The 13,598-nt window shown below is 44.3% G+C and overlaps 1 protein-coding gene and 1 non-coding gene across 2 annotated transcripts; both read left to right on the top strand.

Annotated features, from left to right (window-relative positions):
- Positions 1 to 3,119: 3,119 nt before the first annotated feature.
- Positions 3,120 to 8,904, top strand: LOC112235931 (60S ribosomal protein L29-like). The gene is made up of 3 exons (XM_042304850.1): positions 3,120 to 3,220; positions 3,867 to 3,972; positions 8,537 to 8,904. The coding sequence occupies exons 1-3, from the start codon at positions 3,184 to 3,186 to the stop codon at positions 8,634 to 8,636; spliced, it is 243 nt and encodes an 80-aa protein (XP_042160784.1). The 5' UTR covers positions 3,120 to 3,183; the 3' UTR covers positions 8,637 to 8,904.
- Positions 4,776 to 4,998, top strand: LOC112235938. Its single transcript, XR_002951142.1, has one exon. It is a non-coding gene; the product is annotated as a small nucleolar RNA SNORA73 family (small nucleolar RNA).
- Positions 8,905 to 13,598: the final 4,694 nt, after the last annotated feature.

The raw sequence follows: 13,598 nt of genomic DNA, 5'->3' as shown, positions 1-13,598 counted from the left end.
GGTAGATATGTATAGGGGGAAGGAGACAGGGATACTGTAGTGATGGAGGTAGATATGTATAGGGGGAAGGAGACAGGGATACTGGAGTGATGGAGGTAGATATGAATAGGGGGAAGGAGACAGGGATACTGGAGTGATGGAGGTAGATATGTATAGGGGGAAGGAGACTGCAGTGATGGAGGTAGATATGTATATGGGGAAGGAGACAGGGATACTGGAGTGATGGAGGTAGATATGTATAGGGGGAAGGAGACAGGGATACTGGAGTGATGGAGGTAGATATGTATAGGGGGAAGGAGACAGGGATACTGGAGTGATGGAGGTAGATATGTATAGGGAGAAGGAGACAGGGATACTGGAGTGATGGAGGTAGATATGTATAGGGGGAAGGAGACAGGGATACTGGAGTGATGGAGGTAGATATGTATAGGGGGAAGGAGACAGGGATACTGGAGTGATGGAGGTAGATATGTATAGGGAGAAGGAGACAGGGATACTGGAGTGATGGAGGTAGATATGTATAAGGGGAAGGAGACAGGGATACTGGAGTGATGGAGTTAGATATGTATAGGGGAAGGAGACAGGGACACTGGAGTGATGGAGGTAGATATGTATAGGGGAAGGGGACAGGGATACTGGAGTGATGGAGGTAGATATGTATAGGGGGAAGGAGACAGGGATACTGGAGTGATGGAGGTAGATACGTATAGGGGAAGGAAATAGGGATACTGGAGTGATGGAGGTAGATATGTATAGGTGGAAGGGGACAGGGATACTGGAGTGATGGAGGTAGATATGTATAGGGGAAGGGGACAGGGATACTGTAGTGATGGAGGTAGATATGTATAGGTGACAGGGATACTGGAGTGATGGAGGTAGATATGTATAGGGAGAAGGGGACAGGGATACTGGAGTGATGGAGGTAGATATGTATAGGGGGAAGGAGACAGGGATACTGGAGTGATGGAGGTAGATATGTATAGGGGGAAGGAGACAGGGATACTGGAGTGATGGAGGTAGATATGTATAGGGGGAAGGAGACAGGGATACTGGAGTGATGGAGGTAGATATGTATAGGGGGAAGGAGACAGGGATACTGGAGTGATGGAGGTAGATATGTATAGGGGGAAGGAGACAGGGATACTGGAGTGATGGAGGTAGATATGTATAGGGGGAAGGAGACAGGGATACTGGAGTGATGGAGGTAGATATGTATAGGGGAAGGAGACAGGGATACTGGAGTGATGGAGGTAGATATGTATAGGGGGAAGGAGACAGGGATACTGGAGTGATGGAGGTAGATATGTATAGGGGGAAGGAGACAGGGATACTGGAGTGATGGAGGTAGATATGTATAGGGGGAAGGAGACAGGGATACGATACAGTGAGTGTTTGTTGGAGTATTAAAGTGTGTTGGGCCTGTGAGCAGTGGTAGAAAAAGTACTAAAATCCCATACTGTAGTAAAAGTAAAGATACCTTAATAGTAAATGACTCAAGTAAAGTGAAAGTCACACAGTAAAATACTACTTGAGTAAAAGTCTAAAAGTATTTGGTTTTAAATATACTTCAGTGTCAAAAGTAAATGTAATTTCTAAAATATATTTAAGTATAAAAATTAGAAGTATGAATAATTTCACATTCCTTATGTTAAGCAAACCAAATGTTTTGTTGTTATTTACAGATTTCCTGTGGCATACCAACACTCAGACATAATTTACACACAGAGTCTGCCAGATCAGAGGCAGTAGAGATGACCAGGGATGTTCTCTTGATAATTATGTAAATTTTACCATTTTCCTGTCCTGCTAAGCATTCAAAATGTAACGACTACTTTTGGGTGTCAGGGAAAAATGGATGGAGTAAAAAGTACACTACTGTTCAACAGTTTGGGGTCATTTAGAAATGTTCTTGTTTTTGAAAGAACAAAAAAAAATGTCATTAAAAATAACAGCAAATTGATCAGACCTGAGATGCCAGTCTAGATGGTTAGCAGACATATACTAGCTACCCTGTTTAATGTGTTTTACCATGCATAAATTAAACCCTGCATGTTTTGAGGTCAGGTCTGGCAGATAACGATAATTAATAATTCACAACGTGCTCCTCTCACAGACCTATCCGTACTGGTCTTGTTATATTCGTGAAAATCCCCTTTATTTAACAGTGACACTTGCTGTTCGGAAAATTAGATTGTGTAATGTGTCCTACGCTGCACTAGGGGGACGTATTGTCTTTAAAACGTCTTCTGGTTTTTCCCTGTCTACGCTCGTTTGAATCGATGGTTCACACAAAGAGAGTAATGTATGATGACACGCTAAAACTGCTTCTCCAATAGAAATCCCTGACGTCATGGTGACGTTGCTATGCTCATGCGCAGAAAAACATCATCTGGTCTAACGTTCTTCCCGCGCCGAACTGCGCACGTGGAATTTTTTTAACAAAAATTAAAATGTGCTAGTTTGTTACTTTCATAAGGTTGGAGTAATAACATGGTTAACTACTTAAGACATCGGCTAGAATATAGGTTATTGCTTTAGATTTCAAGAAAATGAACAACTAAAGGAAGAATTTTATGTCCCCAAACCCCGGCATGGTCGGTTTGGTCTGCTTCATAACTGTTCTCGGAAGTGTTGCGATGTTGCGCCTCTGGGTTTAGAAACTCTGTGGTTCATATTTCCTTGACTTTGCGTCATTTCTTCCTCTTCCTGTTGTCGTCTGTATGTCTGGCAGGTAACTCATTGTACTCCCGAGTCCAACATATAATCTGCATCAATCCTCCTATCTATGTTTTAGATTCATATACAACGTGAACATGTACTGTAAAATATCACCTACAACCACAGTCGTCTCACAGGGTTTCATTCCGCCTGCATGTCACCAACCTGAAGTAGTCCACTGTTGAAAACGACAGTTCTGGTTTTACTTTTTATCTCAAACATTCACCTCCTAAAAGGCGAATAATGTCGGTGTTCATGTCATTGCAGACGCATCTCGGATCTCTGGCTTGTTAGAAACATGCTAACTAACTAACTACTGTCTACCGGTATCTTACCCGTTAACTACAGCGCTATAAAGGGGGCATTTAGTAAGGAAACGTGAGAGTTGCAGGGTGGATCTTTCCAGTGTACAAAAGTTACTTTAATTCCACATTTTTCTTTTGTCAACAGCTCCACAGAACAGAAATGGCCAAGTCAAAGAATCACACTACCCACAACCAGTGTAAGTAGAAATTAATTGGTAACATTAGCTGTGAAACTACCCTGCTAGTTAACTACACCAGGTTACCGCTGTGAAACTACCCAGCTAGTTAACTACACCAGGTTACCGCTGTGAAACTACCCAGCTAGTTAACTACACCAGGTTACCGCTGTGAAACTACCCAGCTAGTTAACTACACCAGGTTACCGCTGTGAAACTACCCTGCTAGTTAACTACACCAGGTTACCGCTGTGAAACTACCCAGCTAGTTAACTACACCAGGTTACCGCTGTGAAACTACCCTGCTAGTTAACTACACCAGGTTACCGCTGTGAAACTACCCTGCTAGTTAACTACACCAGGTTACCGCTGTGAAACTACCCTGCTAGTTAACTACACCAGGTTACCGCTGTGAAACTACCCTGCTAGTTAACTACACCAGGTTACCGCTGTGAAACTACCCTGCTAGTTAACTACACCAGGTTACCGCTGAGTGACGATGGGCTAGTTAACTACACCAGGTTACCGCTGAGTGACGACGATGGGCTAGTTAACTACACCAGGTTACCGCTGAGTGACGATGATGATGATGAGCCAACTAATGATGCCCTGTTCAAAACGGTTCCCAAACTGGTTGAGTACCAGTCTCTTTCCTCTCTGTCTACAGCCCGTAAGGCCCACAGGAATGGGATCAAGAAGCCCAGACCAGACCGATACGAGTCCATGAAAGGGGTAGGTAATTGTAAGGTGTCCAATCAAAAATGCATATTTTGATCAATAGGTAAAATAATATTTTAACTGTGTAGATAATCCTCTTCAGAAAAGCAACGGTCCAAACCTCATGTCTCGTATCATAATTCATTCGAAACCTACTGGAGTTTTTACCCTTGTAGGATGGTCAACATTAGGGTGACTAATTCAATGGAGGCCAGAGAACAAAAATGGTCTAAAATCAGAAAACGAGCACTGTGTCAGTTAGGCTGGGTGCTGTGTGAGAAGGCCAACTGACAGGCTTACCGTTGACTTCTTCATCTTCTCAATTCTAGACGACGGTATAGAGATGGTATTTTCATATTTTAGTGTATGCTTTTCATATTAATGACAAGTTCCTGTTCCTTGTCGAAGACTTCTCACAAAAACACGTGTATCTCTGAAATGTCAACTGAGCGTATGCAATTATTATTATTATTTTTCCAAAGCCTTTTACATTTAATACAACTTGTCATGCTAATTTAGTTATTTGCGACCTGCATAAACAAAATGTAAGACGACGACCACAACATTTTAAATCCTCAAGTTTTTTGCGAGAAACCCTCACCGTTCTGTCAAGAGGTCGACGCTTATTATCCGATGAGGTTACGAAAGACTTTCTGGATATAATGTCAAGGATGTATTAAAGACCCCACTGAACGATTCACAGTATAAAGAATCATATCGGTATTTTCTAACATCTCGGGGCAGAGTGGCTGGACACATTGATCTGCTGGCTGATCCATCAGTCGATGGTGATTAGGACATCAGATGTGGTCACCTCAAATAATAATATGCACGTATCAAAATGAAGGGGTTGTAAATTGTGACGTGGACATCTTGTGAGGTTGCTCCCATGGCTCTGTCCTTGTGGTATATGGGAGCGTAGCACTTCAGTGCTGTGACGTACAGTCCCTTTCCACGGCGTCGGAGAGCAAGCTTTGTCCCCCCGGCCCTCGGGCTGGTGAGGACGGCGTTCTGTATATTCCTACATCTTCCCAGAGCCCTTTGGGTCATGACTGGGGGGCTAAACCATGCATTGCACAATTTCCATTTGTAGGAGCCACTTTCCTGTTTTCGTGCTTACTACTTGTGATTTTATATATTTTTTTATATTTAAAACAGGATATTATGTGGACTAATGTATTTTTACTATGTTCTATATTGTAGAATAATAGTGAAGGCATCAAAACTATGAAATAACATATGGAATCATGTAGTAACCAAAAAAGTGTTAAACAAATCTAAATATATTTGATATTCTTCAAAGTAGCCACCCTTTGCTTTGATGACAGCTTTGCACACTCTTGGCATCCTCTCAACCAGCTTCACCTGGAATGATTTTAACAGTCTTGAAGGAGTTCCCACATATGCTGAGCACCTGTTGGCTGCTTTTCCTTCAGTCTGCGGTCCAAGTCATCCAAAACCATCTCAATTTGGTTGAGGTCGGGTGATTGTGGAGGCCAGGTCATCTGATGCAGCACTCCATCACTCTCCTTGGTCAAATTGCCCTTACACAGCCTGGAAGTGTGTTGGGTCATTTTCCTGTTGAACAACAACTGATTGTCCCACTAAGTGTAAACCAGATGGGATGGCGTATCTCTGCAGAATGCTGTGGAATCCATGCTGGTTAAGTGTGACTTGAATTCTAAATAAATCCCCTACAGTGTCGCCAGCAAAGCACCCCCACACCATCACACCTCAATGCGTCACGGTGGGAACCACACATGCGGAGATCATCCGTTCACCTACTCTGTGTCTCACAAAGACATGGTGGTTGGAACCAAAAATCTCCCATTTCTAGTCATCAGACCAAAGGACAGATTTCCACCTGTCTAATGTCCATTGCTTGTGTTTCTTGGCCCAAGCAAGTCTCTTCTTATTATTGGTGTCCTTTAGTAGTGGTTTCTTTGCAGCAATTCGACCATGAAGTCCTGATTCTCCTCTGAACAGTTGATGTTGATGTCTGTTACTTGGAACTCTGTGAAGCATTTATTTGGGCTGCAGTTTCTGAGGCTGGTAACTCTAATGAACTTACCCTCTGCAGCAGAGGTAACTCTGGGTCTTCCTTTCCTGTGGCGGTCCTCATGAGAGCCAGTTTCATCATAACGTTTCATGGTTTTTGCAACTGCACTTGAAGAAACTTTCAAAGTTCTTGACATTTTCCAAGTTGACTGACCTTAATGTCTTAAAGTAATGATGGACTGTTGTTTCTCTGCTTATTTGAGCTGTTCTTGCCATAATATGGACTTGGTATTTTACCAAACAGGGCTATCTTCTGTATACCAGCCCTACCTTGTCACAATACAACTGATTGGCTCAAATGCATTAAGGAAATTCCACAAATTAACTTTTAACAAAGCACACCTGTTAATTGAAATGCATTCCAGTGAAAAAAAGCTGTTATCAAGACAAAGGCTGGCAACTTTGAACAATCTCATATAAAATAAATGTAACACTTTTTAGGTTACTACATAGTTCCATGTGTTATTTCATAGTTTTGATGTCTCAAAAAAATGTAAAAATGTAAAGAACCCTGTAATGAGGAGGCGTGTCTTAACTTTTGACCTGTAGTGTCTATATAACAAATACACTGAACAAAAATATAAAGGCAACAAAGTATTGGTCCCATGTTTCATGAGCTGAAATAAAAGATCCCAGAAATGTTCCTTTCACACACACAGCTTATCTCTCTCAAATTGTACGCAAATGTATTTACATCCTTGTTCGTGATTATTTCTCCTTTTGATAATCCATCCACCTGACAGGTGTGTCATGTCCATCAGAGCTGTTGGCAGATAATGTTAATTTTCTCTTCCATATATGCATCGTTTTGGAGAATTTGGCAGTGCGTCCAACCGGCCTCACAACCACAGACCAATTCATGCCAGCCCAGGACCTCCACAGACCACATCATGCCAGCCCAGGACCTCCACAGACCACATCATGCCAGCCCAGGACCTCCACAGACCACAACATGCCAGCCCAGGACCTCCACAGACCACATCATGCCAGCCCAGGACCTCCACAGACCACAACATGCCAGCCCAGGACCTCCACAACCGGCTTCTTCACCTGTGAAATGGTCTGAGACCAGCCACCTGGACAGCTGGTGAAGCTATGGGTTTGCACAACCAAATAATTTCTGCACAACTGAAGACTTTTAGCACAAACTGTCAGAAACCGTCTCAGGGAAGCTCATCTGTGTGCTCGTCGTCCTCACCAGGGTCTTAACCTGACTGCAGTTTGGTGTTGTAACCGACTTCAGTGTTCACCTTCAATGGCCACTGGCACGCTGGAGAAGTGTACTCTGTGCTTCTACACCTGCATTGCTTGCTGTTTGGGGTTTTAGGCTGGGTTTCTGTACAGCACTTTGAGATATCAGCTGATGTACGAAGGGCTATATAAATAAATTTGATTTGATTTGATACTCTTCACGGATGAATCCCGGTTTCAACCGTCCCGGGCAGATGGCAGACAGCGTGTGTGGTGTTGTGTGTGTGTGTGTGTGAGAGCAGGTTGCTGATGTTAACGTTGTGAACAGAGAGCCTCATGGTGGTGGTGGGGTTATTGGTATGGGCCGGTATAAGCTACAGACAACTAACGCGATTGCATTTTATTGATGGTAATTTGAATGCACAGAGATACCGTGATGAGATCCTGAGGCCCATTGTGGTGCCATTCATCCACCCACCATCACCTCATGTTTCAGCATGATAATGCACGGCCCCATGTCACAAGGATCTGTACACAATTCCTAGTAGCTGATAATGTCCCAGTTCTTCCATGGCCTGCATACTCACCAGACATGTCACCCATGTGTACGGCAGCGTGTTCCAGTTCCCACCAATATCCAGTAACTTCACATTGAGGAGTGGGACAACATTCTAACAATCACCAGCCTGATCAACTCTATGTGAAGGAGATGTGTTACGCTGCATGAGGCAAATGGTGTTCACATCAGATACTGACTGGTTTTCTGATCCACGTCTCTACCTTTATTGCTGTTGCTATCTGTGACCAACAGATACATATTCTGTATTCCCAGTTATGTGAAACTCTGGTAGATATTCATTTAGTTGGAGTCAAAATACTTCTGGGAAATAGTTATGTCTGTTTAGAATAAGGGGTTAGTCTGAAATTCAGATAATCCTGTGAGGTCATTTTTTTAATGAATGGTTGAAATCTGCTGGTGGTATGGGTGAGATGTTTAGCGAAGGAGGTTGATCCTACTGCACGCTGTACCAATCCTACTGCACGCTCTACCAATCCTACTGCACGCTCTACCAATCCTACTGCACGCTCTACCAATCCTACTGCACGCTCTACCAATCCTACTGCACGCTCTACCAATCCTACTGCACGCTCTACCAATCCTACTGCACGCTGTACCAATCCTACTGCACGCTGTACCAATCCTACTGCACGCTCTACCAATCCTACTGCACGCTCTACCAATCCTACTGCACGCTGTACCAATCCTTACATCCTTCAGATGTATACCTTTTATGGAACACACTTTCATTATTGTTCACATGTGAAAAGTGACATATTTCCGTAACTTACTGTCTCCTTGTTCTTCTCCAGGTTCATGAAGAACATGCGATTCGCCAAGAAGCACAACAAGAAGGGACAGAAGACGGCCAACGCAGCAGCCAAGAGGATTGCAGTGGCAGCCGCTCCTTAGACGGGGTGGCAGATCACCGCATGTCCACGTTCCATTGACTTTGTTACCATCACAATAAAGCTTTGTTAGTTTTATCGGGTACTTTTCGTAGACTTTTTCAAAGCTGAAAGTTCTGAAAGTAGTGCTCACGGGCTAAAAGTTGTACCCGAAAATGACCTGCTTTATCACGCGCTGATAGGAGCACCAAGTCATTGCTCTCCATCTCTGCTGTGTCCACTGAGCCGTTGGGCTCATCCTGCAATCTCATTAGATAAAAGGGGGGAGGGGGAATGACGTGGCACAGCTTGAAGAAAACAGTTTCTTTGAAACTGGGGATTTTGTGGCTAATTTAGGGTAGACAGTAATTCTGCATGTAGGAGCTACGAATGGACACATCCTAAAGCACCAGGTTTACAAAATACTTTGTTAGTACCCGGAGCATGTCTTTAAAAATGACTTGTGGAATTAATGTATGATCTTGTCACATGGCCATCTTGTCCAATCCCAATGGGTGGTTTTTATCTTTGCACCAGCACACCTGATTCAACTCATCATTCCTTAAATTGAGTGTTGGGGCTAGGATTAACTAACACTAGTTTAGGGGTATGGATGGGTCTAACACTAGTTTAGGGGTACGGATGGGTCTAACACTAGTTTAGGGGTATGGATGGGTCTAACACTAGTTTAGGGGTATGGATGGGTCCACCACTAGTTTAGGGGTATGGATGGGTCCAACACTAGTTTAGGGGTATGGATGGGTCTAACACTAGTTTAGGGGTATGGATGGGTCTAACACTAGTTTAAGGGTATGGATGGGTCTTCACCACTAGTTTAAGGATATGGATGGGTCTAACACTAGTTTAGGGGTACGGATGGGTCTAACACTAGTTTAGGGGTACGGATGGGTCTAACACTAGTTTAGGGGTATGGATGGGTCTAACACTAGTTTAGGGGTATGGATGGGTCCAACACTAGTTTAGGGATATGGATGGGTCTAACACTAGTTTAGGGGTATGGATGGGTCTAACACTAGTTTAGGGGTATGGATGGGTCCAACACTAGTTTAGGGATATGGATGGGTCCAACACTAGTTTAGGGATATGGATGGGTCCAACACTAGTTTAGGGATATGGATGGGTCCACCACTAGTTTAGGGGTATGGATGGGTCCACCACTAGTTTAGGGGTATGGATGGGTCTAACACTAGTTTAGGGGTATGGATGGGTCTAACACTAGTTTAGTGGTATGGATGGGTCTGAGTTAATCTGACTGGGGAAGTAGAAGATGGGCCAAAATCTCTCACCATCTCTTTAAGATCAATCAAATGTATTTATAAAGCACTTTTTACATCATCAGATGCCACAAAGTGCTGTACAGAAACAACCTAAAACAGCAAGCAATGCAGGTGTAGAAGCACGGTGGCTCGGAAAAACTCCCTAGAAAGGCAGGAACCTTGGAAGAACTGTGGTATCACGAACCAGGCAATCTATAGCCCCACCCACTTTGCCAAAGCACAGCCCCCACACAACTAGAGGGATATCAACAGACCCCCAACTTACTACCCTGAGACAAGGCTGAGTATAGCCCACGAAGATCTCCTCCACCGCGCAAGCCAGAGGGGGTGCAAAACCAGACCAGAAGATTATGTCTGTGACTCAACCGACTCAAGTGATGCACCCCTCCTAGGGACAGCATGGAAGAGCATGAGTAAGCCAGTGACTCATCCCCCATAACTGGGTTAGAGGCAGAGAATCCCAGTGGAGAGAGGGGAGCCAGCCAGGCAGAGACAGCAAGGGCGGTTCGTCGCTCCGTTGCCTTGCTGTTTCACCTTCACACCCCATGGCCAGACAACACTCAATCATAGGACCAACTGAAGAGATGAGTGGCGTTCATTTTGTGCACCTGTCACCTGTGCTCCGACCTCTCGGTCACCAGGCTGCTGATTATTGCGCACACCTGTCACCATCATCACACGCATCAGCTTGTTTTGTATTATGTTTCATTTATTTATTAAATGATTCACTCCCTGAACTTGCGCCCCAGCGTCCACACGTTACAGAATCACATAATTTATCACCTGCACATAAAGAGTGGAAGAAGCCCTTTCTGTTAACTCATTTTGATAATGGTGATATCTATTTCTCCATTTGTTTTTTTGGGAACTGATTGATGGCAAAGAAATGCCTTCTTTATTTCAACTGATGGAAGTTGTACGTTACAGTTCAGTTCATCCAAAACATTAGCTCAAGGGATGTGAGATGCGGTTCAGTTCATCCAAAACATTGTCTCAAGGGATGTGAGATGCGGTTCAGTTCATCCAAAACATTGGCTCAAGGGATGTGAGATGCGGTTCAGTTCATCCAAAACATTGGCTCAAGGGATGTGAGATGCGGTTCAGTTCATCCAAAACATTGGCTCAAGGGATGTGAGATGCGGTTCAGTTAATCCAAAACATTGGCTCAAGGGATGTGAGATGCGGTTCAGTTCATCCAAAACATTGGCTCAAGGGATGTGAGATGCGGTTCAGTTCATCCAAAACATTGGCTCAAGGGATGTGAGATGCTGTTCAGTTCATCCAAAACATTGGCTCAAGGGATGTGAGATGCGGTTCAGTTCATCCAAAACATTGGCTCAAGGGATGTGAGATGCTGTTCAGTTCATCCAAAACATTGGCTCAAGGGATGTGAGATGCGGTTCAGTTGAAGTTGGAAGTTTACATACACTTAGGTTGGAGTCATTAAAACTCGTTTTTCAACCACTCCACACATTTCTTATTAAATCAAATCAAATCAAATCAAATGTATTTATGTAGCCCTTCGTACATCAGCTGATATCTCAAAGTGCTGTACAGAAACCCAGCCTAAAACCCTAAACAACAAGCAATGCAGGTGTAGAAGCACGGTGGCTAGGAAAAACTCCCTAGAAAGGCCAAAACCTAGGAAGAAACCTAGAGAGGAACCAGGCTATGTGGGGTGGCCAGTCCTCTTCTGGCTGTGCCGGGTGGAGATTATAACAGAACATGGCCAAGATGTTCAAATGTTCATAAATGACCAGCATGGTCGTATAATAATAAGGCAGAACAGTTGAAACTGGAGCAGCAGCACGGTCAGATGGACTGGGGACAGCAAGGAGTCATCATGTCAGGTAGTCCTGGGGCATGGTCCTAGGGCTCAGGTCCTCCGAGAGAGAGAAAAAAAGAGAGAATTAGAGAGAGCATACGTGGGGTGGCCAGTCCTCTTCTGGCTGTGCCGGGTGGAGATTATAACAGAACATGGCCAAGATGTTCAAATGTTCATAAATGATCAGCATGTTCGAATAATAAGAAGGCAGAACAGTTGAAACTGGAGCAGCAGCACGGCCAGGTGGACTGGGGACAGCAAGGAGTCATCATGTCAGGTAATCCTGGGGCATGGTCCTAGGGCTCAGGTCCTCCGAGAGAGAGAAGGAGAGAATTAGAGAACGCACACTTAGATTCACACAGGACACCGAATAGGACAGGAGAAGTACTCCAGATATAACAAACTGTTATAACACATAAACTACTGCAGCATAAATACTGGAGGCTGAGACAGGAGGGGTCAGGAGACACTGTGGACCCATCCGAGGACACCCCCGGACAGGGCCAAACAGGAAGGATATAACCCCACCCACTTTGCCAAAGCACAGCCCCCACACCACTAGAGGGATATCTTCAACCACCAACTTACCATCCTGAGACAAGGCCGAGTATAGCCCACAAAGATCTCCGCCATGGCACAACCCAAGGGGGGGGCGCCAACCCAGACAGGATGACCACAACAGTGAATCAACCCACTCAGGTGACGCACCCCTTCCAGGGACGGCATGAGAGAGCCCCAGTAAGCCAGTGACTCAGCCCCTGTAATAGGGTTAGAGGCAGAGAATCCCAGTGGAAAGAGGGGAACCGACCAGGCAGAGACAGCAAGGGCGGTTCGTTGCTCCAGAGCCTTTCCGTTCACCTTCCCACTCCTGGGCCAGACTACACTCAATCATATGACCCACTGAAGAGATGAGTCTTCAGTAAAGACTTAAAGGTTGAGACCGAGTTTGCGTCTCTGACATGGGTAGGCAGACCGTTCCATAAAAATGGAGCTCTATAGGAGTAAGCCCTGCCTCCAGCTGTTTGCTAAGAAATTCTAGGGACAATTAGGAGGCCTGCGTCTTGTGACCGTAGCGTACGTGTAGGTATGTACGGCAGGACCAAATCAGAGAGATAGGTAGGAGCAAGCCCATGTAATGCTTTGTAGGTTAGCAGCAAAACCTTGAAATCAGCCCTTGCTTTGACAGGAAGCCAGTGTAGAGAGGCTAGCACTGGAGTAATATGATCACATTTTTTGGGGGGTTCTAGTCAGGATTCTAGCAGCCGTATTTACCACCAACTGAAGTTTATTTAGTGCTTTATCCGGGTAGCCGGAAAGTAGAGCATTGCAGTAGTCTAACCTAGAAGTGACAAAAGCATGGATACATTTTTCTGCATCATTTTTGGAGAGAAAGTTTCTGATTTTTGCAATGTTACGTAGATGGAAAAAAGCTGTCCTTGAAATGGTCTTGATATGTTCTTCAAAAGAGAGATCAGGGTCCAGAGTAATACCGAGGTCCTTCACAGTTTTATTTGAGACGACTGTGCAACCATTAAGATTAATTGTCAGATTCAACAGAAGATCTCTTTGTTTCTTGGGACCTAGAACAAGCATCTCTGTTTTGTCCGAGTTTAAAAGTAGAAAGTTTGCAGCCATCCACTTCCTTATGTCTGAAACACATGCTTCTAGCAAGGGCAATTTTGGGGCTTCACCATGTTTCATTGAAATGTACAGCTGTGTGTCATCCGCATAGCAGTGAAAGTTAACATTATGTTTTCGAATAACATCCCCAAGAGGTAAAATATATAGTGAAAACAATAGTGGTCCTAAAACGGAACCTTGAGGAACACCGAAATTTACAGTTGATTTGTCAGAGGACAAACCA

This window comes from Oncorhynchus tshawytscha, linkage group LG02 (genome assembly GCF_018296145.1).
Source record: "Oncorhynchus tshawytscha isolate Ot180627B linkage group LG02, Otsh_v2.0, whole genome shotgun sequence".
NCBI classification, from domain to species: Eukaryota; Metazoa; Chordata; class Actinopteri; order Salmoniformes; family Salmonidae; genus Oncorhynchus; species Oncorhynchus tshawytscha.
Note: the sequence above shows the minus strand (reverse complement) of the source record. Positions and strands in the feature narration are given on the sequence as shown.

Bases quoted from the DNA above. Each gene is read 5' to 3' on its own strand.
- LOC112235931 (XM_042304850.1), top strand. From the start codon at position 3,184: ATGGCCAAGTCAAAGAATCACACTACCCACAACCAGT. The intron at 3,221-3,866 runs GTAAGTAGAAAT...CTCTGTCTACAG, and splicing joins TCACACTACCCACAACCAGT to CCCGTAAGGCCCACAGGAAT. The intron at 3,973-8,536 runs ATCAATAGGTAA...GTTCTTCTCCAG, and splicing joins AATCAAAAATGCATATTTTG to GTTCATGAAGAACATGCGAT.